The sequence below is a fragment of the Parasteatoda tepidariorum genome, chromosome 3 (genome assembly GCF_982258835.1).
Source record: "Parasteatoda tepidariorum strain Cologne lab strain chromosome 3, Ptep-v5.0, whole genome shotgun sequence".
In the NCBI taxonomy this organism is placed as follows: Eukaryota; Metazoa; Arthropoda; class Arachnida; order Araneae; family Theridiidae; genus Parasteatoda; species Parasteatoda tepidariorum.
The window spans coordinates 110,838,736-110,863,479 of record NC_141757.1 but is presented as its reverse complement, the minus strand read 5'-3'; the positions used below and the strand labels follow the sequence as shown (position 1 = coordinate 110,863,479).

At 28.4% G+C, this 24,744-nt stretch overlaps 1 protein-coding gene across 1 annotated transcript; it reads right to left on the bottom strand.

Annotated features, from left to right (window-relative positions):
* Positions 1-69: 69 nt before the first annotated feature.
* Positions 70-24,198, bottom strand: LOC147814165 (uncharacterized). The gene is made up of 4 exons (XM_087158495.1): positions 23,930-24,198; positions 19,088-19,335; positions 2,999-3,242; positions 70-920 (listed from the first exon to the last, which is right to left on the bottom strand). Exons 1-3 carry the CDS (start codon positions 24,066-24,068, stop codon positions 3,234-3,236), a joined length of 396 nt encoding a protein of 131 aa, XP_087014621.1. The 5' UTR covers positions 24,069-24,198; the 3' UTR covers positions 70-920; positions 2,999-3,233.
* Positions 24,199-24,744: the final 546 nt, after the last annotated feature.

Sequence of the window (24,744 nt, the reverse complement as noted above, 5' to 3'; positions counted from 1 at the left end):
CTTATAATCGTACAGATACTTTCTAAGACGTGATGTAAGATTAAATAAAAAACAGCATATTTTGAATGATTTTTTTTCATTTTTATTTAGATGTAGATTTTTAAAGAATCTCAGATTGTGATTGAACCCTTTATTTATTTAATTTTACTTAGATATGGATGCACAATATTATAAAGCTTGTAAAAATATCTATAAATCAGCTAAAAGATTTATTTTTTAATCCACTACTCATTTTTTTATAAAAACTTGCACGTTTATCTGTGGGAACATTAAAGCTTTCATAATTACATAATGTTATCAGATTTATTAACATTACCAAATTTGTTTGGCCCCAAATGATGGAAAAAGCACTGTTAGAAATGTCTCGCAAAAAATGATTAAATAGAAATGTATTTAATTCCTATTTTACCACAATAAATAAAAGCAAACAAATAACCATAAAAGAAAAGATAGTAAGTAACCCTAATTTTATCCATGCCAATTAGAACCACCTTATGCAGCCACTTAGTTCCACTTAGTTAGTTAGTATTTAGCCACAAAATGTTTAGTATTTGCCATTTATTATGAGCGATGGCATTACTAGATAAACTAACTGAGTCACATACCACGATTTACTTGACAAAACACAATTTAACCACAGCATAGCTCTAATACTCATTTGCTCATTGTCTAACAAAAAGCCTGATATAACCTAACTGTCAAATTTCCTTTTAATGGCTTCGAAACAATGCTAGTTGTATATGGTTTCAAAATTGTATAGTTTTGTTTCGCAGCTTTGCAACCATACCAGTTTCAAACCAGTAAAAATAACGAAATGTTCCTCTTATTTAAAAGATATTGAGGCTTCTCTTATAATTCATGCTAGTATAACAGTGTGGAACGCCATTTCTAAACAGTTTTGACAGTCTTCATCTTTCCGTCTGAAAAGGAAAAATGACTATAAGGAAAATAGATCAATAAGTTTTTTTTAGTACCTAACACAATTGAAGGATTCAAGTTTTAATTTATCATAGATATATGACAAAAGATGATTGCTTACAGTAATGTAGCATATGTAAAGTGTAGACTTTGAAGTTTACACTACCCAGGTAGTAAGACTACGTTATTTAACAGAAATATGCAATGTAATACTGACTTGCTAAAAAGCGCTAGACCCTTCAATCCTATCATCTAAATATTAAAGCTAATATTAAAGCTAATATTAAATAGTATTCGATTTAACATTCGAACTTCTAAAACTTATTAATTTTTGGTCCAGCGTAATTTTTTTTTGAGAAAGGGCACCCTATAATATTATTAAGTAAATAATTTATTAATGAAAGAAAACAATAAATTAAAATATTTCTTAAAATATCATTTCTCACCAAGCCAATTATATGCCAGAAAATGCAAGAAAATATTAGTGGAAGTAAATTCGGTTTGATAACAATAAACTGAAAAAACTTTTTAATTGTTGTGTTGCAGCTTCATCAAGATTGTTTATATTGGTCGATAATTGGAATAAATCGCTTCGAGGGTATTTATAATTAAATATTTTTCCTTAAACTTCCAAAATTTCAATGATAGTTACATAAAACATTAAATTAGTATTGTAGGTAGTGTTTTTCCTTCAGTTAAAAATTAGCTAAAGGTGTAATAAAGCACTTCAAAGTATAATGTGTTAGAGAGAATGATGTTATAAAAGCTTTCAAATGTACAGTTTACCAGAAAAGTTTTATATATATATATATATATATATATGGGTCATTCTCACTGAAAAGGTATAAATAGACTAAAAAAATTTCTTGAATTAAAATAATTAAAAATGTGATAAAAATTACATAAATGCCTTTATTTATTTTTGTTATATGTCTTTATAATAATGGTCAAGTTTTCGATTTTATTTTTTGTAAGATTTAAAATATTTTAAATTCTGCCTTATCCACGGAGGAAATGTAATAGTCAACAGAGGAGACATTTTATGTTATAAAATATAATATGTCAATTAGGACTAATTCATTAATTATTGGGTACAACTGATATGAGTTCAACATTAATAAGCAAATAATAAAATATTTCATTATTAGACATAGAGCTACTTCCGATTAATCATGCTGCTATGAAAGGAAACATCCATTTTTAACCTAGGTGTACAATTTTTTAAGTAACTCTTACTGAATATTAATAAATTAAAATGTAAAGACTATTGAAATAAAAATTCAGATTCCACTTGAAAGTTGAGTGTTGAGGATATTCTTTTATGAACATTTTATGCAAGTCAAACTTACTGCCATCCAAATAACGTTTTTGTTTTTTCTCATTTCTTCTTGTTATTGTTTCTTTTTTCCCTGGTCACAAACGGCTTGCTCTATCAATTTCTAGAAATTTCGGTACATTTAATCACGATTTTTCTGTTAAATTTTTTCCTGATACAGATTTTAAAGTTTCTTGCTCTCTTTTTTTACTTTCTTCAAACAACATAGGGTTTTCTTTTAACTTCTGTCTAGCTTGTCTCATACTAAGTTTTTTCTGTTCCCTTCTCTTTTGCATTTGAACATTTGATTGCTTTCTTTTTTTACATTTTGGTTTTGCCTTTTTTTTTCGTAAAATTTGAAGAGAAAAAAAAATGTTAAACATCACAGAAATTATTTAGAAAAATTGCCTGTACTTACTTCTCCGATAAGAAAAAGTTAAACTTAATTGATTTTCTTTAAAAACGCAAACAAATTAACACATTTGTTTCGTTTTAAAAAATATCAATTAAAAGAAAATAGTTTTTTTAATTATTAAAATTGTATTATGGTTATCTAACACATTGTCTCTTCCATTGACTGAGTCTTCTCCTTCGTGGACTTGTTATGTCCAAGGAGAGGAAGTCAACGGAGGAGACAAAAACTAGTTCTTGAATTTTACTGATTTTTGATTTTAAAGTTACAAAAATGCCGCAGTTCTTTTTATTAAATATACTATTTTTGCAATCTAAAATTTATCTATCAAAAATAAAATAACTTTTTCTTACCTTCTTTATGATGTCCACAGAGAATACGGTAAGAACTTTGCCAAACCCCAGTTGAACACAAGGTGCAGTTTTGCAAGATTTTCCCTACCAGAAATACTGATCGCCGATGGAGTTAACTTCACTTTTCGCTCATCATTCATTTGAAAATGATCTAAATAAATTATTTTGCTTTCATTAAAATCCAGTGTCTGTCTTCCTGCTCGGTTCGACTGCATCATTTTACAAGTCGACAGGATTATAAGACCTGATGAAACAGGCACAGGATTATTATAAATGCTAAAATGCTTCTTCAAAATATATTTTTAAAAAGAAATAAAATGAAAGAACACCCTGCTACTACGCTGAAAGATTAAGTCTATTAACGAAGGGATCGAAATTGGACTTAACAGTGCAATGCCAAAAATCATCGGCTGATTTTTAAACTCATTCTTTTCTTCACGGCTACTTCAAACTAGAATAGAATACTGAGCAGTTTATTTCCAATGCTGCGAAAAAAATTGAATTTGGATGAACCTTGACCCTGGGCTCTCGACATTTTCCCCTCCTACTCAGAAATCGAAAGAAAAATCGTCCATAATTTCTCCATCACTTTCGGTGTTAGTTTCTGCGAAGAAAATTGGTTTATTCCCCTATTAACTGTCGTGTTTACTTTTGGATTGGAGAGAAAGCACTAAGAAGAAAAAACCGGCGTTTCGTTTGCTTCACCTTTTCGAGAAATTCATGCCATTAAAAACCTGTTCGACATTTTCGTTTTCCATGTCTATTTCAATATAACAGCAATTTCCAGAAGTTCATGTTGGTGAGTGATGGTGGCACTTTGTTTTTGGCTAAAGTGGTGATGGTGAGTGAGCTTGATCATGTTTATTGGTGAAATTTTGTGAACAAAGTCGGATAAGTGCTATAGAAGGCTTCTTTAAGGGGATTAATATTTTACTTATTTTATTTCAATTAGACAAATTTGACAAATCGTGCTCTGATTTTTTTAATCGCTTTCGAAATTTTTAAACGTGAATGCTTTGAATCATTCACGCTCATATCTTGAAATTTGAACATATAATTTTATGGTTATTGAAATTTATATTTCGAAAATATTTCTATTTATTGATATTATTATTTAATAGTTTACCATATTATTTGTTTAAATTAAAATAATAATACTTAAATTTAGTGTTATCATCATATATTTTTTTTCACTTTTGATTCAGTATGATTATAATTTTTATTAATAATTTAAGGGAACTATTTGCATTATATATCTCAGTGTATATTATATTGATTGTAGAAGTAAAATTTAAATTTTTATTTTATTATGGTGTTTAAGAAAAATATGCTATTCATATATTTAATTTTTTTTTCTTCTAAATGTTCTCTAAATGCTAATTATTGAAATTTGATTATTTTAATGCCCTTACTGAGTGGCAGAAATTACAAATTTAATATGGAAGAAAATGCTAAAACCAATACAGTAATTCTGAAAATGAATTAAATGATAATTTACAGAAATTAAGTATAGATCAAAATGTGCAGGATAAACCAGACATACTAATCTTTGAGTCTGACATTGGTGTTCAATTCATATCCTGGCTCAAACATTTCGAAAAGCAAACTATAATTGCTAAACTAAATGAGGAATTTAAAGTCAAAAAGTTTCAAAAATTCATAAAAGGTTCGGCTTTGAAATTGTATATTAATAACTGCCTAAATTGTAATTCATATCAGGAAATAGCTGGAATTTTTCAAGAGTATTTTTTTCACCTCCCTTTGGCTTTAATGATTTTCAAAATTTAAAATTTTCTGGCCAGGCTAAAGACCTAAATTCATATTTTATCGAAAAGGTAGAGTTAGGTCGATAAATAAATTTATATAATGATCATATAATTGAGGATCTGTCTATAGATTTGTTCCCCCAAATTAAAACACTTTTGGCTTTAAAAGAACCTAAAATCCCGATTGAATGGCTCACAATTGTTTCGAAAATAATACATGATGTACCTACGGTCTTACCCCAAACTGAAACTAAACAAAAATTACCAGAATCCAAATTAAATGGGTATAGACCACAATATCAAAGCTGGACGCCAAGGAAGCTATTCATTAATAACTCAGGTAATCCAAATTATAATCCTCAACAAATTCAAAAATTTTCCCGCCAAGTCAAAGTTATAACCAACAATCAAAATTTAGACCTAGAATTCAAAACGAAAGTGAAAAATTTCAAAAAAATAAACAACAAACAAGTCATTTCACCCAGGCGTCTCAGGAGTTGCCTCCTAAGCCATGTAAATACTGTGGTAAGCTATGAATAATCAATGCTTATCATTGGGGCCAAACCTAACTCTTTTTTGGCTGAGAATCAAACCCAGCCTAAACAAAAAAGTGACCAACCACAAAATTGACAATTAATAGTGTCCGGATACATACAAAATAAAGATGAAAACTATAAAAGTGACAAATACCCGATTATGACAAATAAAACTATCCTGTTAAATATTGATACAGGTAGTACATTAAATATCAGCCCAACTAAACTTTTTGAGAAACTTAATGCCCACAAAGAAAGAAAAAACTTCGTTAATGTAAAACAAACAAAAGGTATTTTGCAACTTAACCAATCTTGTACTTTAAATTTCAAAATTGGAAATATAGCTAGGTCAGTGGAATTTTATGTTTTAAATACTGATCTACCTTATGCCATATTGGAGAATGTGTTAAACGGGTTGTAATGTAAAATCTGAGAAGAGTGATCACCTTTTCTGATTATAAAAGCATTTGTCCTTACACATTTTCCCCCCTGAAATCCTGGTTAATGTTTGCAATAAAAATACCAATAAAGAAAGTGGAAAAAAAGTCTAATTAAAGAAAAACAAAATGAAAATGTTTAAGAAAAGAAAATTTTAGACATGAAAAAAATAAGAATAAAATTAAAATGTAAACTAAGTGAGTTTAAAGAAAAATAAAACAAATAAATAGACTTAAAATAAAGATTTAAGTAGCAAAACTGAAAATAATCTTGAATTTCTAAATATTCTTGATACTAAATGTGATAATGGTATGCAACATTGTCAAAATCATGTTGACGGAATCATGCAAATATAACAATGAATAATGAAAAAAATTCCTAACTTCAGGAATTTTAAGAGATTTTTCAGAGACTTTTGATAAAAATAAATAGGATATAGAGACAATAAAAATTGAACCTCAAAAGGTAAGATTACCATTAGACTTACCAGTGTCATTTTTTTATGAAAATAAAAATACTGAAGTCATAAACTTCAGAATAATGACCATTGTGTCAATTTGCTTTACATTTTATTTTCAAACAAAGAAAACAATCCTGAATACAAATTTCAGATTGAAATTTTTTCGACAAAAAGTGTCAATTTGTATTTTTATATATCATATGACTTGTATTTTCATATATTTAATCTTTCATGTTTTTGAATATTTGCATTTTTAAGAAAATTTTCATAGATTTTCTTATCTAAGTGAAAAGTTTACTTATTGTGATTCACAAGGGACTGAAAAAAACTTAAATCACAGAAACTGTTAAAAATGAAGAACTAAGACTTTAAATTGTTGGTAGCGCTACTTAAATTTTTTTTTCTTCCTCGAACACTTTATGAAAAAAAAATTTTACATTGTGTACAAATGTGTATTTTTTTATAAGTCATATTACTTTATATCTTGTTGATATCACAAATATTTTTTTTTTCATTTTAATTGCGTTATCATAGGGGAAGTTTTGCAAAGGGATAATTTTTAAAACTTTTAGATATTATTAAAAATTTTTCAGTGAGGGGGGGGATATAACATAAAAAGCTTCTATTAACCTTTTATGTTATTTTCCCTGGTATAAAACTTCATCCTAATTAATTATTCAAATCGAAACACTTTCTCATACTTTTAAAAAGCCACATCCTGTTCCTAAATCTATCTTTGACTCAAGTGTGCATAATTATAAGTAAAGACATTTTTCCCTTTAATCTTCATGGGAATCACTCGACCTATTTCATAAACCAATAGTAATTTCTAAGATTTCTAAGATAATATATATATATATATATATATATATATATATATATATATATATATATATATATATATATATATATATATATATATATATATATATATATATATATATATATATATATATATATATATATATATATATATATATGATACTTTAATCAGGAGAGTGGATAAATGTTTGATCCTCTTAATGTTAATTTCGCTTTAGCAATTTTAAAAAAATGCACTCCTTCATGAAACGTATTTACCCAGAGATGATTTCATGCAAACAGTAAGTTTTAATAATTATTTATTTTTTTATAATTTAAATGAATTGTAGATGAAAAAATTTTGAGTGATAAGGCATAAATTTCTTTTATACCATGTGACTCTACGTACTTTTCAATTGCAAAATCTAATGCTCCAACTGTTATTTAATAGAAGCCGAAAAAAATTAAAATCAATTATTTTTAAGAAAAAAACAATTTGGAGAAAATATAGAAATATCTAAATGGGGCAATTTGTATTTAAACGTGGTTAATTCACGAGGAACTTGACTTACGTAAGTATAGCGTACAATTTCATTTATATTTTTTACGCAGATAGCCGAATGATGATCTTTTTTTTTTAATTATAAAATACGATGTTTCTATTAAGACATCTGAAATTTTTTTCGTAATTTATCAGAAAGATTTTAATAAAACATTATATTCAATGAAAATTAGGTTTCATAAGAACATGTTTCTGATATAATGTGGTTATGTATCTTCCTTTTTTAATAGGTTAATTGAATAACTGATACAATTCTTTTTAATAGGTTAATTGGATAACTGATACAAATTTAATAATATACAGACGTATATATTTATTAATTTCTTCCATGTATATTTTATAATTATCAAGCAATTGCAACTGAACTGAAGATAAAAGTCTTATAAAGTGTATCGTTATATCGTGTAATATTGTAAAATCCACGATAATTTTGTGAAATTGTGTTTTGATATTTCATGTAACTATAAAGGGAATAGATATGCTGAATACGTAGCCACCATTTTTAAGCATCTTAAAATTTCTCAACAAGTTATATATCGACTTAAACGTCCTAATCTTAAAATTAAATTTTTAATAATCGAGCTGAGTGTTCTTCACACTACTACTTTACAAACTATTTAATTATATTTTTTCATTTTTCCCAATTTTATTCTGTACACTACCGCATAGATTACTTTTTCAATAATATACTAATATATTTCTTTTAGTATTTTAATTTAGATTTTTCTTTAAACTAAAGGCTCGGTATTAAATTCTTTATAAAAGGAAGCTTAGAATTATTGGTAAATAAACCTTTTGAGAATAAATCCAATGAAAAAGAGGAAGAAAAAAAGTTATCACACAATGTTCCAGTTCAAAAGAACCATAAAGGAACATATGAAGAAAATTTCCACAGAAATTCTTACTGACTGTTAATACTGTTGACTTAGTTTAGACATGTCAATTAATCCTCCATTGTGACTTAAAGATTCTCGTACACAATTTTTGTCCACAATAGACAGATTATTTCAAGAAAATGTTTTCTTATTGCTTACATGTTACATTTCACAAAAGGAGTTCTTTGAAAACTCCCACACAATCGGAGGCGGAAAAGGTAGAAGAAAATAACTTAACAGAATTAAAACTCTTTAAGTCGAATCAGTGATAGAAAACTATTAAATTAAGCCTTATTCTATTTTCGTTTGTAGTTCACAAATTATTGATATTGACTAATATGCATTCATTTAAAAAATTAAATATAGTTAGTATTCTGTCTTAAATGTAGTTTTCAAATGTTTCTTGTGAAGTTGTATGAAAAAGCTTTTTAAATTTCCTATTCTTAGGCAGTTTAATGCAAAAATAAAACAACATAATTTGTTTTTTAATAAAAACATCAATCTCATCTTTATCTTTAATTTGTAAAATTTTCGAATTGTTTGAAATAAATTTTACTTTTATTGGCATAATTAAAATTAAGAGCATTTATCGTGAATTAATCCTAATATAGGACTATTTCCACAAGTAGAGAAATGCTTTTTTAGATGCATAAAACTTAAAAATGCAAGACAATATTACAAAATTCATTGAAATAGTGATCATTGAAAATATTCAGAAACCAAACCGGAGTCAATGTTTGCATATAAAAAAATTTTTGAATTATAATAATTTTAAAACTAATATTTTTTTAAAAAATTTTGTTTGTACTTTTGGAATTTGTTGTAATGAACTAATTTGTTGATTAAATTCTATAATAATCTAATTTTAATTTAAGGAAATAAGTAAAAAAATAAAAAAGTGTACTGGTAACCACTTGAAAACCATTAAATTTAAAATTATATTTTGTTTTTATAAAATTTAAAAAATATTATTCGAATTTTATATAATGAAGTTTTTTTTTATTTTTTTACTTTATTAATAATTAAAAATTTAGCACAAAAGTTTTTATTTCTAAATTATTCAAATAATGAACTAAATGTTTATATGTTAAAAATTGAAAAAGGATAAAAAAATATTTTTAATTCAAATCAAAGAAATAAACCTTTTGAATTTTTTTTTCAATGCTAACTATGATTTAATTAAATGAAGCATATTTTTTATTTATTTTAAGACTTCAATGCCAACAAATTTAATTTTGGTACAAAAAATATTTGGTGTAGTAACATCAAATAAATTATTGAAATTATTTAGAAAAACGCTCATATGGTTGACAAAAATATTGCTTGTCAAAATAAAGAAATGGTTTAAGGTATTTTGCTAATTAAAAACAATTAGATTTCGTAATATTACATAACTTTTTGAAAAAAAAAGAATAAGTGTACGGAATAGAGTACCTATTCCCGTTCTTCGTCTCACACCAAATTAAACTTCATAATATGAACAAGGAACCTCGACCTATGCTTATTGGTTCATAGCTTCCTGTATAAGAAAGAAGAAAAAAAACATAGCATTTCCTTAGGGAATAAAACCTTTTTCTCTACCAAAAGAAAAGTGATACAGCCACTAATCTCAAATCATAAGACCATCAATAGTTCGCCCCCTCCTCCATGTATGGCTTGCCGACTACTACTAATACTAAATATTTCCAGAAAGAAAGTAAGAGCAATCGTGGAAGCAAGCAATCGTGAAAGCAAGCAATCGTGGAAGCAAGCATTCGTGGAAACTCACAGAGACTGAACAGGGTGTCAAAGTACACCAAAAATGTCAGAATAATAATAGCCTTCAAATACTTTAAGATGGGATGAACTTTCTAAGAATTGTATACATATGTACAGTGGCCGAAAAAAAGATATCACCCTGAAAAACTTTCATTCTAATGATCAGATTTTCACGTACTAAGTGTCAATCTTAATGGGTCCTGGGGCTGATCTCAAATATGCAAGTCATTTAGAGCTAACTATTTTTCAAAATTGGACACAAAAAAGTACTTTCTCTGAATAAACATATATATATGTAATACAAAAGTTATAAAAGATACTTTTGTATTAATAAAAGCATTGAAACTTGTACGTGTTCATAAAATGCAGATTTTCTATTTTGGGACTTCAAGGCTAAAAACTTGCCAATGAATAATAATTAGATTTATATTTCAAAAGAGAAGTTATTTTAAGATCTTTCACTTCCATATAAGGAAAGATTAAACGATTTTCTATGAGTAATAAATAATTTTGATGAGGCGTAAGAATACAGAAAAGGCAATAATGACTGGCCTCTTCACACTTTTTAATCATCCTATAAAACGCAGGACAGAATGTTTTTGTGTGTCTTTTTGTTGTTTATAATGCCTAACTAAACTACGTCAGTTTAGACAGGATATGGGTCTCCCTCTCCAGCTTGGAGGGGGCTGAGATGTATGCTTTCACCATCGTTAGTAAATAAAAAAGATTATGCAGAAAAGGACTTCATTTTTCCTGTGATGTGGAGAATTAATCAAATAAATATCGGGGTTGTTGCCCTGTTATTTCAAGCCGCACAGGATTGTGGCTTCGCGGAAGAAACTTAGCAATTCTATATATTGGGAACTAGGCCTAACATGACTGCTACCTCGTCGAGAAGGAAGGATGAGTTTTCACCCCCTTGGATTGAAGAGAAAAACTTCATTGGACTCATGATAGAGATTAAAAAGTTTTCGATTGTGGGGAAAAAGAGAATCGCAGAAGGTTCCCATCCTAGACACCCGGAAGAAATCGCCTAACTCCGTTCTGAAGGATTCCTCATCCTTTAGTCAAAAATCTGTTCCTTATCGCTACTGGAATACTGATGCCTGGAGACAAATCGTTCGCTTTTGTCTGAGTCCTCATAAAGGATTTGTGACTGTCCTTAGTGCCCAAGAAACACAGTTGAAGTGTGCGATTTATAGAGGAGTTTGTGCTTTATTAAAAGTCCTAATCAAGAAAGCGACGTGAAAAAAAAAAGAAAAAGTATAGTAAAGGAACCACCATTTATGTGCGAGATTTATATTAGAAATATTAGAGGAGCTCTTTGCTCCTATGGAAAATTCCTTTATAGGAAAAAGATTTCATTTTCTCCTTCGAAGTGTGACAAAAAGTGCTTTTTTTTAGTACAAAAAATAAATCCCGTGCATATCTGCATTTTTTTTTCTCGTCGATAATGAATAATTTTTATTGCATATTTTAGTAATCTAAATTTTTTATTATTACGAATCTTTGAATGAGTAATTATAGTAGAATATGAAATGCATTTTTGTCTTTTTATTGTTATTTTTTATGATATAATAGTGTATTTATACGGCTTTTAAAATGTTTTTAAAAGAAATAGATGTGGTTCAAACGTCAATTAAAGTAGCGAAGGCAAATAAAATTAAGTTATTATTTAAACTTTTATTTTCCAATGAAATATCACGTTTAAACAGTAACAAAATTCTAAATTTTTCTGAATTTTCTTTTGAACCTAACGATGATGAATTTTCAAACAAACTGAAAGAAATTTGTGATAATTTTAATTTTTCGGAATTAGTCAAAATTTCAGACATTCTAAATATTTCCAGTGAGTCCAATATTTCATATTCCAAATGAAATCGCTAAACATATTTTAAATTGTTTATGTGATTTTAATTACTTAAAAAATTCTATTGTTATTGAAAATCCCTCCGAAGATGAGGAGGAAGCTACTCAGTTTGAAAGTAAACAAACTCAAACTGATTTTGAACCACATTTACCAACTAAAACTTATGTAAATAAATTTACACAAGTTAGTTTAAATTCTATCTGTACAAAAAGTAGTGTTAATGAAGATATGGTATCCTATAGTCAAAGTTCTAGTAATAATATAAATAGGGAAAATGACGCAAAATTAATAGTTAGTTTTTCAGATATTGAAGCAGTTACCCCTATGTTTAATGGAAACCGTTATGGCAATATAAATTCTTGGTTTGAAAATTTTGAAACTCATGCTAATTTATTTAAATTGTCTGATATGCAAAAATGTTTATTTGCAAAAAGATGTTTAAAAGGAAATGCCTTAACTTTAATTTGAAGTGAAACTCAGTTAAATTCGAATGAAAAATTAAAAAATCTTTTGCTTGAAGAATTTGGACTTAGTTGCAATAGTGCAGAAGTACATGCAATGTTGCAAAAAAGAAAACAAAGGTATAATGAAACTCTTCAAGAATATTTCCTAAAAATGAAAGAAATAGCTACTCAAAGTGATGTTGATGACTTAGCTCTAATCACTTACATAATTCAAGGAATACCAGTCCAAACAAATAATAAAACAATTCTTTATGGAGCCAGTAATCATTTTGAATTTAAACAAAAACTTAAACTTTATGAAAAGATTAAAAGTGACTTAGATAAAAATAAATTTCAAGCTAATAAGGGACCATATGTGAAGAAGTTAGAAAACCCGAAATATGACATTAAGTGCTTTTGTAATGCCCCAGGACATAAAGCCCCGGCTTGTCCTAAAAATAAAAATGTAACCCTAAATGGGACTAAACCCAAAATGCATCATACAACACAGGAGAACCCATTAAATCAATGTAAATATTGCTCAAAGAAAGGACTTTTGAATCAATTTCACATGAGCTCCACGTGTGTAAACAACCCTAATAATGTAGTTGATGTAAACATCCAAAATGTGACAAATAACCAATAGCAATTACTAATATCCGGATATAAAGTTGAAAACGAGTACTTAAATGGATATAAAGTGGAAATAAATACCTAAAGGGACGTCCAAATAAAAATGTAAACAAAGAGATATTATTGAATGTTGATACCGGGTCAACATTGAATGTAATACCAAAAGATTTGGTGTTAAAATTAAATATTCCTTTTAAAAAATATGAGGAATTAATAGTTACCCAAACGAAAGGACAACTAACACTTAACAAAATTTGTGAGTTTCTCCTTAAGATAGGCAAAATTGTTAAGTCAGTTAAGTTTTTTGTAATTGATACTGATTTACCATATGCTTTACTAGGGTTGCAGACTTGAAAAGATTTTTGTTTGTTTATTCATTGTTTCGGGCCAGTTGTTACTCAATTTGGTAAGAGATTGATCACCTCTGCTAATTCTAACAGTGACAACTTATCTTTGCACATTAGACAGCAAAATTCTCAAAATGTTAAGGTTAAAAATGTTGAAAAAAAGAAAGTTAAAGATGTTTCAGTAAAAGTAAACATTGAAAAAAATAATGTAAAGGGTAATAAAAATAAAAGAAAGGAAAAATAGGAAAAAGAAAAAATTTCCAAAAATTTCAAATGATTCGAAGATAGATCTAGGTAATGGGTGCGCACATTATCAGGGTAATATCGACGATAAAATAAAAAATGAGAGCGAGATAAAAAATACGGACTTAAAAGAAATTTTAAAAAGTTATGATGATATTTTAGCGAAACATAAACATGACGTAGGAGAAATCAGAATGGAACCGCAAAGAGTCAGGTTAACCTCAGATTTACCTATATCTCTAAGACCGTACAAAACATCCCCAAAACAAAAACAAGAAATTGAATTACAAATAGAGGAATTGTTAAAAAATAACATTATAAAAGAAAGTTCATCCCCTTATGCTGCCCCAGTAACTTTAGTGTTTAAAAAAGATGAAAATAAAAAGAGTCGTTTATGTATTGACTTTAGGAAATTAAATCAAATTACAAAAACAGATTCTGAACCTCTACCTTTAATACAAACTTCAATTGAAAAATTGTCTAATAGTACCGTAAACCGGGGCGAGTCTACCCATTTTTTCAGTTTGTCAACTTTCAAGTGGTCAAACTTTTGTAAATATTAAAGAAAAAATGCCTTTAATAGGTGTTTCGGAATCGCTATTTATCCCTCTTTAAAGCTGTGAAATCGATTTTAGAAAATATTAACAGTTACGCTGTTACTGTATATTTTTATAGAACAGTTGACAAATCTCTCGTATGGGGCGAGTCTACCCATTCTACTAAAATGAATGTTAACATTGTAAATAATCAAATTTTACTATTAAATTGTTATTTTAGTTACTATATAGGATATTTATGAAGTAGAATTCATAACTTTATTATATATTCCATTTTTTTATTCATAAAATTACACAAATTGAGTATTTGATCGATTATTACTTTTTGATCACAGTTTTGTTTTTATAATCATTAACATTATAAAATAACATTTTTTTCTGATTATTGTTGATAAAAATAAATTAAAATTAATATAAATTTACAATTAAATAATTAATAAATAATAATAATTAAAGATTATTAACAAAATCATAGCATTTTTTGTAACATTTAAATCCATTTGTTTTTTTAATATAATTTCGAACCATCTGTAATAATAAATAATAATTTATTTAACTTGCATTAAATAAAAAAAGTTAATTTTGTAATATAAAAATTGAAAAAATAGGTAAAATAAACATATTTTAGATTTACATTTATATTTGACCTATAAATTTTCTTATTAATGATAAATTTATCAATGCAGAATTAAAATAATATACTCAAATTCCGTTAAAATGGCTTAATTTCAATATAAACAAAGTTCTAAATTATATTATTATGCTTTATTAAAACTAAATACGAATGGGTAGACTCGCCCCGCGAATTCTGGCTTTTTGTTTACAGCAGCAAAACTTACATTCTTTTTGATTTTTTTCATATAAAATTAATGTAATTTTAGTCTTAGATAAGTTTATCACCTAACCAAAGTGAAAATAGTAATAATAATAATATACTTACGGAGCACCAACTAAAAGTTTGCTGATTTTCAATGCAAATCTCTCAAAAGACGTTTGAACAGGTCGGTTAAAAAGACACCAAATAAATAAAAACGGATCAAACTAATACAACGCCATCTTCCTTAGAGTCTGAACTAAGTGATCCGTCGGTAAATTTTTTTTTATTTGCAATTTAAAATAGTGAAAATTAAATAAAACTAAAATGGGTAGACTCGCCCCGGTTTACGGTACTTGAATTTCGTTTTGTTTAAGTTCCCTGTCCGCTGCCTGTACCCTTTCTTCTACGGCTGTAGTTATTAAATTTTTGACAAATTCTGAATCATTTTTAAATATCTCAATAGATTCAATTTTTTCTTTTAATTTAACTATATTTTCGCTGCTGTCTGCAATCCCTCCTATTTCCTCTAATACTTTTACTAGGTCTTCTTTCTTTGAGTTTTTATACATTTTAAAAATAGAAAGTTCCTACTTTGATTGAAGAGACTCCCAATATCTAATGGTGTAATACAATGTTTTGATAAATCGTTGATTCAAACCAGATGATTCGAATTCAGGGCTGAAAGCCTATATATAGCAAGACGGAAAAGAGCAAAAACTGGTACGAAAGGCATTTCATTCTAGCATTTTTTTCGAGAAACATTAAATTTCTGTAACTACCGAAATTTTTTTACCATTTTAGCATATACATAAAACAGCTTCTTTCTTTATAGAAAAGTAGATATAACTGATTAATTAAAACAGGGAATAGTTTAACTTCTCCCGAAAACATGTAAAAACTGAAATGGGCTTACTACCAGATTTTCCCATGTTCGGATCTCGCTTCTCTTCTCCACAAATTCAAGGATCACCGCTGCCATTCACGGCAGATTCAAGACGGAATTTAACACAGTTTTCTTTGAAACAACATTCGTTCGAATGTTAAAATAAATCTACTGCTCACACACGAGAGTAGAATTGCACTTGAATGTTGGTTTTTAATCTACTGCTCCTACACGAAAGTAGAATTGCAATCTATTTCGCTCCACACAAATTCGGTTCGTATTCCCGTCACGGGATTCCTAAAGTTACTTAGCTCCACTACAATTTTTGTCCATATCCCCTTCACGGGATTTTAAAGGAGATTTGGTTACACAAATTTAGTCCGTATCCCCTTCACAGGATTTCAAAAGTTATTTAGTTCACAAATTTGGTCAGTATCCCCTTAATGGGATTTCAAAAATTATAGCTCGGTATTTTCACATCCCGGCCGAGCCCCCATTATCTGCAGGAGTTTGTGGAGCAAGAGAGGAAAAAAAGGCAATAGTTTAATAATGAAACTTAGCATTTAATGAAGAAAAAAGGAAATAAGTTTAACAGCGATATCATGAACAGTGAGAGCTGCCTACACGCAGCGTTGCGAGGATGAACAATGAATGCTAAATTAGATTGTTCTATATAAAAAGAGTTAGAGTTAGGACTGGGCTATAAATCGATGTATCGAGACATATCGATTTAACGCATATATCGGCAAGACGATACAGCGACTTTCATTCAAGGCGATGCATCAGAAATCTGATTTAAGCCGTCGAGTAAAGACAACGAGCGCAAAACGATATAGCGATATAAGATAGCGATACGCAAGGATATAAGATAACGATATAGCGATATAAGACTCTCTTCTCTTACGTTCCGATGTCGACTCGCGCTGTGGAAGACGATGTTCGTTTCGTTACGTTGAAATGGCCTTGATTGGTGAGCTGTAGAATCAGAATCAGAGTTTTGAGAACACATATCGCTATATCGCATGTTCCTTTTCGCACCTCTTAGCTTTTTTTTTTCTTTGTCGCGACTTTTCTTGTAGATTATTTTCAGTGGGACTAACTTCGTGATCGCCGATGTTACCTTGTTCTGAAGGCAATCTATTATTGAAAAGAATATATAAAGAAGAGTTTCTTCATTAATTAGATAAGTTTTTTTTTAAAAAAACTTCTTTTATTTTTAAATGTGAAAATTATCGGCAATCTAATTTAGGAGCCCATAATGAATTGAATTTGTTAGGTTATATTTTTAATTTCTATTAATTTATTAAAAACTTTTTGGATGAAACTTCTAATAATTTAACGAGTTTTTATTACTGATTTTAAATTTATAAATCTTGTTGTTTTTATTTTTAGATTAAAACAAAAGAAGTTAGAAGTTAAAACAAAATTTATTTTTGTCATTTGGAGTTAGACATAGGTCGATCAACTTTGTTTATACAAAAAATTTGAAAGGTTTGCGTATTTTATTCATTTTTTTAAATCATTTAGCACTTCGTTTTATTAGAGAGTATAATAATTTTTTTTTAAATATTCTTTTCATATTATTTGTTAATTAGCTAAATATATTATCGAATATCAAATTTTTTTTTATTTTTAAGAAATTAAATCTTACTTTGTTTTTCGGTCATTATTTAATTTAATTTAATTATTTATCTGAAATGATAAGGTCCCGCAGTGGACTGATCGTTAAGACATGGTTCCCTGCAGATCACCGAGGTCAAGCATCACTGGCTGCGATCAGTGTGCGGGTGAGTGATCACTTGGATCAGTCTGCGTAGGGACCGAGGGTGTGCGGTATGGATCCTCGTTAAACTGTTCTACCGTAAAGTGCTCGACTTCGTGTGCAGGTCATCCAGCTACCAAAGCGGGGGTGCCATCCCATCTGCAGAGGATCAAAATTGTGATGGCATGCCTTCGGATCATCCTCAGGGATGTTTCCCAGACCGTCGCCAATAGCCCATTGTGCAGCTCTAGTGTGACATAAATGAACTATAATAGAACTATAATAACTGAAATGATAATAATAAAAAATAGTGTTTTGAAAGCGTTTTTTTTTTCTAAAATTTATTTAGCACTTTGTTTTAAACATACAAATAATTTTTAACGTTTCATTTAGAAATTGAACATTACGATCGAACTTAATAATTATGTAATTATTTATGCATAATAGTACAAGAAAATATTAATTTGTAAAAAACGCTTTAAAAAAGTTTTTAACACTTTGTTTTACGCGTATTATGAACTTCTAAACAAACATTTCAATAAATATTTTAAGTAAGATTTGAACATAGTAGTCAATTTATTTAATATCTTTCTTAAACAAAACATACATATCTTCAAATTTATAAATTGATTTAAACCAATCTGAGTATGAAGTTTTGATAGAAATCTGACTTTCTGTGCCTTACAAGTAAATGAAATTCAAAAATACTATATCGCGATACATCGCTATATCGCGATGCAAAACTGACGATGCATCACGATATATAATTTCCAATATCACCCAGTCCTAGTTAGAGTCATTATCAATTCGGGACTTTTCCCGTCTGGACTCTATGGCACCATTTTATTAAGGTTAATTTATTAAATTTAATGTTTCTAGCATTCATTTTTACTTCATTTTTCATGTTCATTTATTATTTTATCTTTTTACACATTCTCGAACCCACATACTTGTTTGATTATCGAACCTTCAATCATGCTCCATTTGTAACGCTGCGTAGGTTACTGATATTATAGTTTTCGAGTATTTCAACTTGTATATGGAGTAATTTAATTAAATCAAAAAAGTTAGCTTATAATTATAAAAATGTTATTGCCTCAAATGCACTTACCCTGATTGCATGTTTGATTAAATTATACAAAGAAGATTTTTTTTTAAAAAAACTATAAAAAAGCAGTTATAAAAAAATTAGGTTTGATACTTGAAAATCATAAATAATCTTCTTTCCAAACAAATCTTATTTTAATAGAATTCATTAATTGAAATAAAATCTGTGTTGCGAAGATCAGACCTGGGAATAGAATGGGTTAAGGATTTTTTTGTAAATTTTGAACTTACAAAAACTGGACTGTTTGTCGTTAACTTGGCTATAAATCCATGAACGATAATTGCAGTTTTATGATTTGGATTAAAATTGCACCTCCTGAAAGCTTCTTCTGTAGGTTGAAGGTCACAAGAATCCTGCGCATTCGATCGAGTAAAAAGCATGTACTTCAAGTTCGGATCTGCGCCACCAAAAACTGAATAGATCAGACGAGAAAAACCACCGCAAAAACTGAACTTATCATCACTGACTTGGCAAAAACCTGTTTAAAATAATATGAAATTCAGAAATACTGTAATGATAATTATATTCATTCACATAAGAACTGTTCTAAGTTGAACCACAGGATTGGTACCTCAACCATGATACTGTGCATTTTTTTATGTCTGTAATAAAGTGATAAATTGAACCATGCTTCTGAACAAGTTTGACCATAATATCGTGCAATCTTAAATTTAGATGGCTTAAATTGCAGGGTAATAAAGTTCATTTAAGTGATGTATAAAAGTTTCAGATAATGTATCCTCTTTTGCGATTTAGTGTGCTCCAAAATATCTAAAATTTTAATAATTACTACAACCCAGGAACAAAGTTAAGCTGTTGTTCGGTCTTAAACTATCAAATAAAGTTCATTGTTGATGTAAAAGATAAAATAAATATATTAATTACTAAACATTTGAAAAGTGAAGAAATTTCTGCAAGATTTTTAATTTTTTTTCCTTATTCTTTAAAAAAAAACATTGATCGCCATGTAACCAACAGAAATATCTTATGTTTTTGTGTTATAACTCTGAATGCATCACTGACGGATCAACTTACATTTAACGCGCTCAATCCTAATTTTAGATGGTTTGAATGACATGATAATAGAGTTTTCTAAAATTTACAGGTGTCCTTATTTGCGGTTTAGTGAGCTCTAAGAAAGTGAAAAGTATGCACTTCAAATTTGGGTCTTCGCCACCAAACACTGAATAGTATAGACGAGAAAATCTACCACAAAAACACTGAATTCACCATTCCTGAACCAGCAAAAACCTGCTTAAAACAATATAAAATTCAAACAATAAAGTGATGTTAATTATATTGTGTAGTGAGCAATTTAAAAAAGTTAATACATTGAATAATTTTTGATCTAACGATATATTTTTCACGTTGCCATTGCGAATTTTAATGGTTCCTGAGGTGACCTTAAATATGATAATCGATTTATGCAGACGATGCTTTAAAAGAAAGAAAAACAGATTCAAAAACGAATTGATATGTTTTTATGTGTTTTTTATATGTTTTTTTTAAAAAAACTGATATGCTTTAAATCAATATTTTTTTCTAACTGGTTTGGATTATTTCTGAGCCTTTAATTATGAGGGTAATCAAAATATGGAAAACGTGATCTCAAAAATTTGACCAGAGGAGCACTCGGAAGTTTGGATCTCTTAATGTTAATTTTACTTTTCTTATATTTCGTCGTATCTCGAGAACTTATGAAGTGAATTTAAAAAAAATATGCACACACTTATAACATTCGTTTAAGCAAAATTATTAAGTCAAACATGCAACAAATATTTTTTTAATAATTACTTATTACTCTTAGTCATTTTATTTATTGATAGTTTGAAAATGTTTTTAATAGTAAGGTATACAAAATTTCTGCATTTTATAGATCGTAATTTCAAATGGCAAAATACAAAACTAGATTTAAATCAGTTCAATCAAATCAAATTAATCTTGAGAAATATAAGATTGAACATACGACGTTTTTGAAATTTTATTACTCAAAAACTATTCAACCGATTTCGTACAACTTTTGTATTTTGCAAATTAAAATTACATTCTTCAAAATGAAATAAAATTTTGCAAATGTTTGTGAAAATTTCTAAATTTTTGTAAAAATTTATAAATCTTGGTAAAAAAAAAAAGCCAAATTTGATGTAAATACTTAGGTTACAGAAAATTTGTCTTTTATTTTGGCACTCGAGTCAGTCTTCTGCTGCCCATTATAGACATATTTCGCCATTCCATGTCCCGCATTGATGCTAGCCGCTATTTTAAGCAATATTACTGATAATTTTACACACACGTTGGCAGTGTAAGTGGCCATGGTGAGCTTATGCCTGAAATTAGGTATTATCCAGCCACTTCTCGGCACACTCTTCTGTAGAATGCTCTCATAATTTCCAAAAATGGAATGTCCCCTGTGTCTTGCCCAACTTCCATCCTACGTTCAAAGGTTGTTGATTTTCATCTTGCGGTCATAATTACGTCCGAAACATTCTCAGATGAATAACTTGAACACAAATAAAAGTCTTGCACTACACATATATACATTTTGCACGCGATACTACTGCTATATGTATATTGCTATCCCATGACTTTTCTCACCTCAGTATATAGCAGATAATGTGATGTCATCAGCATTTTAAATGGTCCAGTAAAGTAATATTTGAATTGTGGAAAAATCTTTCATGATTTAAAATGGGTAGAAGAGATATCCCTTGAATTCTCTATATTGCAATCTTTCAAACAAATAGCACAGTTACAGGGAAAGATTAATTGATTTGATGGATTCAGAAAATGTGTTCTGCCGGATCATGTGGACAAATAACAGAAAGATTTAATTATCGACTATGTCAACCTTCATCTATCAAAAGGTACCTCATGATTGAATCAAGTTAACATGTCTTATATATTAGTGATTCGGTATTTAATATTTATAGTGGTAGTTACACCACATTACTCTTCTTCCAGAATTATATCTGTGATGGAATTCTATGAATGAATACCACTAGCTGATTTATGCTTTTTTTTTTCTTCCTTCTATTTATTTATATACATTGTTTCTTTTTTTATTAACCGAAAGACTTTTATTACTTCACCGGATTTTTTTTTTTTTTTGTGTGTGTGTGTGTGTTCTGTATTTTAAGTAAATCAACTGTTTAATGTGGTTCATCCATTGATGATGGTAAGTTCTTATCACTTCCGCAGGTCACCATTGAAGTGTTGTTTTATCACCTTAATACAGGTGAGACTTATTCAGAAGGTTAGCAAATATTTATTCACCTAAGCTGTTCCTTCATCTATTAAAAGGTACCACCAAGATATCATGTGTTATATACTAGTGAATTGGTATTTAATATTTATAGTGGTAGTTACACCACAAAGTAATTCATATTTATTTAATCTTTTGCTTTATGCGAACTTATTTCTGTATAAAACTAATGAAAAAATGGTAAAACAAAGTTGTTTTCAATAGAGTGTATTTTATTTTATTTTATTTTATTTTATAAACGTCGTTGAACACCCGGTCCAATTTTGGGTTTACGATTACTAATGTATAACTCCGTAGTAAATAATAATTCCACAGTTATTTTTAAACTTGTCGACTTGTAATTTTGAACCCAATTCAGAAGACAAGGGAACTCCCGGATCAAGTATTGGGAGAAATTTACCTTTGTGGAAGACTTTTTAATTGAACTAAACAGCATTTGCGTTACATGGAGAGGAACACCTCCCACAGTTAGCCTGGTGGGAGGAGGATTCCAACCCAATATCTCTTGTTTTGTTTTTTATGACTCTTTAGATTTTCATTTTAACCATAAATTACTTAGAGCAACTCCTGTGATGTGCAAACTGCTGATATTTGTCAACGCAATTATTAGAGTAGAAACTTTCTAAATCGTTTTAATTTTCAACAATTTTTTTTTTTCTTCTTACTCTTCAAATAGCATTCATTTTAAAGCAAATTTTTTTAAAAACGTTTTGGAGGCAAGCATGTTAAATCGCTATTAAAGTTGTCGTCATCAAAATGGATTCGACAACCGCACGACTTTAGTATCTTTCTTTTAACATTTTATCCCGATAATGAATGATATTGGCTAATAATAAATACGCTATCGCTTATTTAAAATATGTTTTTATTAATTTATTAAAACTTTAAATTATATTATATTAAAACGTGTAGAGTTTTGTTAAAAATAATGTTAAAATACATGCAGAACTTGTCACTTATTTGCAATGAAAACATAAACAAACAAGTAGCAAAAGAATACAAAAGTAATTAAAATTAGACTTAAAATACTCGATTAATATCAACACAATTTATGTTATATTAATACTTGTTTTTGCCAAAAATAAATTAAAATGAAAAAAAGTAGCTAAGAAGTTTTTTTTTTAGAATAAAATACAATTTAACATACATAAAGATTCAAACAGATAACAAAATATTTTTCTTATTTAAGTTACTACTTTATAAATAATGTACACATTTAAATTCGGAAACATTGTAAAATTTACATGGCCACTTTTAATGTCAAATGAAAGTGGTAAATATTAATGCTTGTTCCATCGTATTGAAAGTACTTTATGTTTATATTGAAAATTATACCATTACATAAATATATTCTATCTTTAAAATTCATAATATATATTTAAAGATAATAGTTAATCAGAAACTAGAAAGTATGTCTCGCACTGTGAAAAATTCCAGATCAAATTACGATTAAGTACCGGTACTTACAGTATAAAGTACTAGGTACATCATACGAAAAATCTATTTCACCGTAAAATCCATTTTTTTCGTAAAATAATATGCCGTAATATTTACAAAAATAAAGATTTAATTAGAGTGATTAATAGATTTTACGCTAATCATTACTGTAAAAATTATGGTACATCAGATTTTTTTTGTTCCGCAAGATCTCACCGTAAAAAGTATCGGCACCTTGAGTGCCGGTATTTTTTACCGAAATTTGATCCAGAATTATTTACAATATGTAGATGAATGGCCTGACAGTGCACATTTTTTAATCTATTACAGACTGTAATGTATACACTGGAAAATATTTGAGAATTGTAATTACCTGATGCAAGAATAGTACACAATATTACTAAAAAAAACATCTCTCTCCTTCCTACAGTTATTTTGAAAACCATCTTAAGTGTTTCGTTTACCACATACCAATGTGAATTTCTAATTAAATTCGAATCAATAAATAGCATATGAATAATCCACTTATCACATCTTATTTAATTTGAAAAGCTGAAAAATTATACATAAAATAATTTCGATTCGCTTTACGACTGTTATTGTTTAAACATGCCACGTTACGCGATACGCTGTTTGCTCGTTAAAGTGTAAGCTGAACCAAATTCCAGATAATATTCTACAGCTAGACATCACGCGTGTTCTTATGGTTTCAAGCAAAAAGATAAACATTCCCTTATTCTGTATCGAAATTAGACTTTCATTAAGGCATTATAAAAGGTGAAACAGTTAATCTTCGCAGCGGGCAAATACAGCAATAAAACTAAGATTTTGTCTTTCTGCGTGTCTCTCTTATAATTTCAAAACCGTTTTTGTTAACGTCCCGATATCAGGACTGGAAAAACAATTCTAGATCCTAAAAAACGCTAAAATACGTTCGGCAGAGACGGTTGAAAAATAACTTTTTGATTTAGTATTAGTCATTGTTTTAAATTAAATAAAGATGATTCTAATTTTTTTTCCCAAGTATTTTTAAGATAATATAAATCGTGTTTGCTAATACGGGAAATAATTGAAAAATAAACAATTAAATAAAAATAACACAATAATATTTAGCCCAAGTGAATATAAATTAATAAAATAAATACATTATTTCAAGTAAATAAATATACCAGTTAAACAAAGCGGCAA

Bases quoted from the DNA above. Each gene is read 5' to 3' on its own strand.
- LOC147814165 (XM_087158495.1), bottom strand. From the start codon at position 24,068: ATGCTATTTATTGATTCGAATTTAATTAGAAATTCACATTGGTATGTG. The intron at 19,336-23,929 runs GTAATTACAATT...TATTTTAAACAG, and splicing joins GTGTACTATTCTTGCATCAG to GTTTTTGCCAAGTCAGTGAT.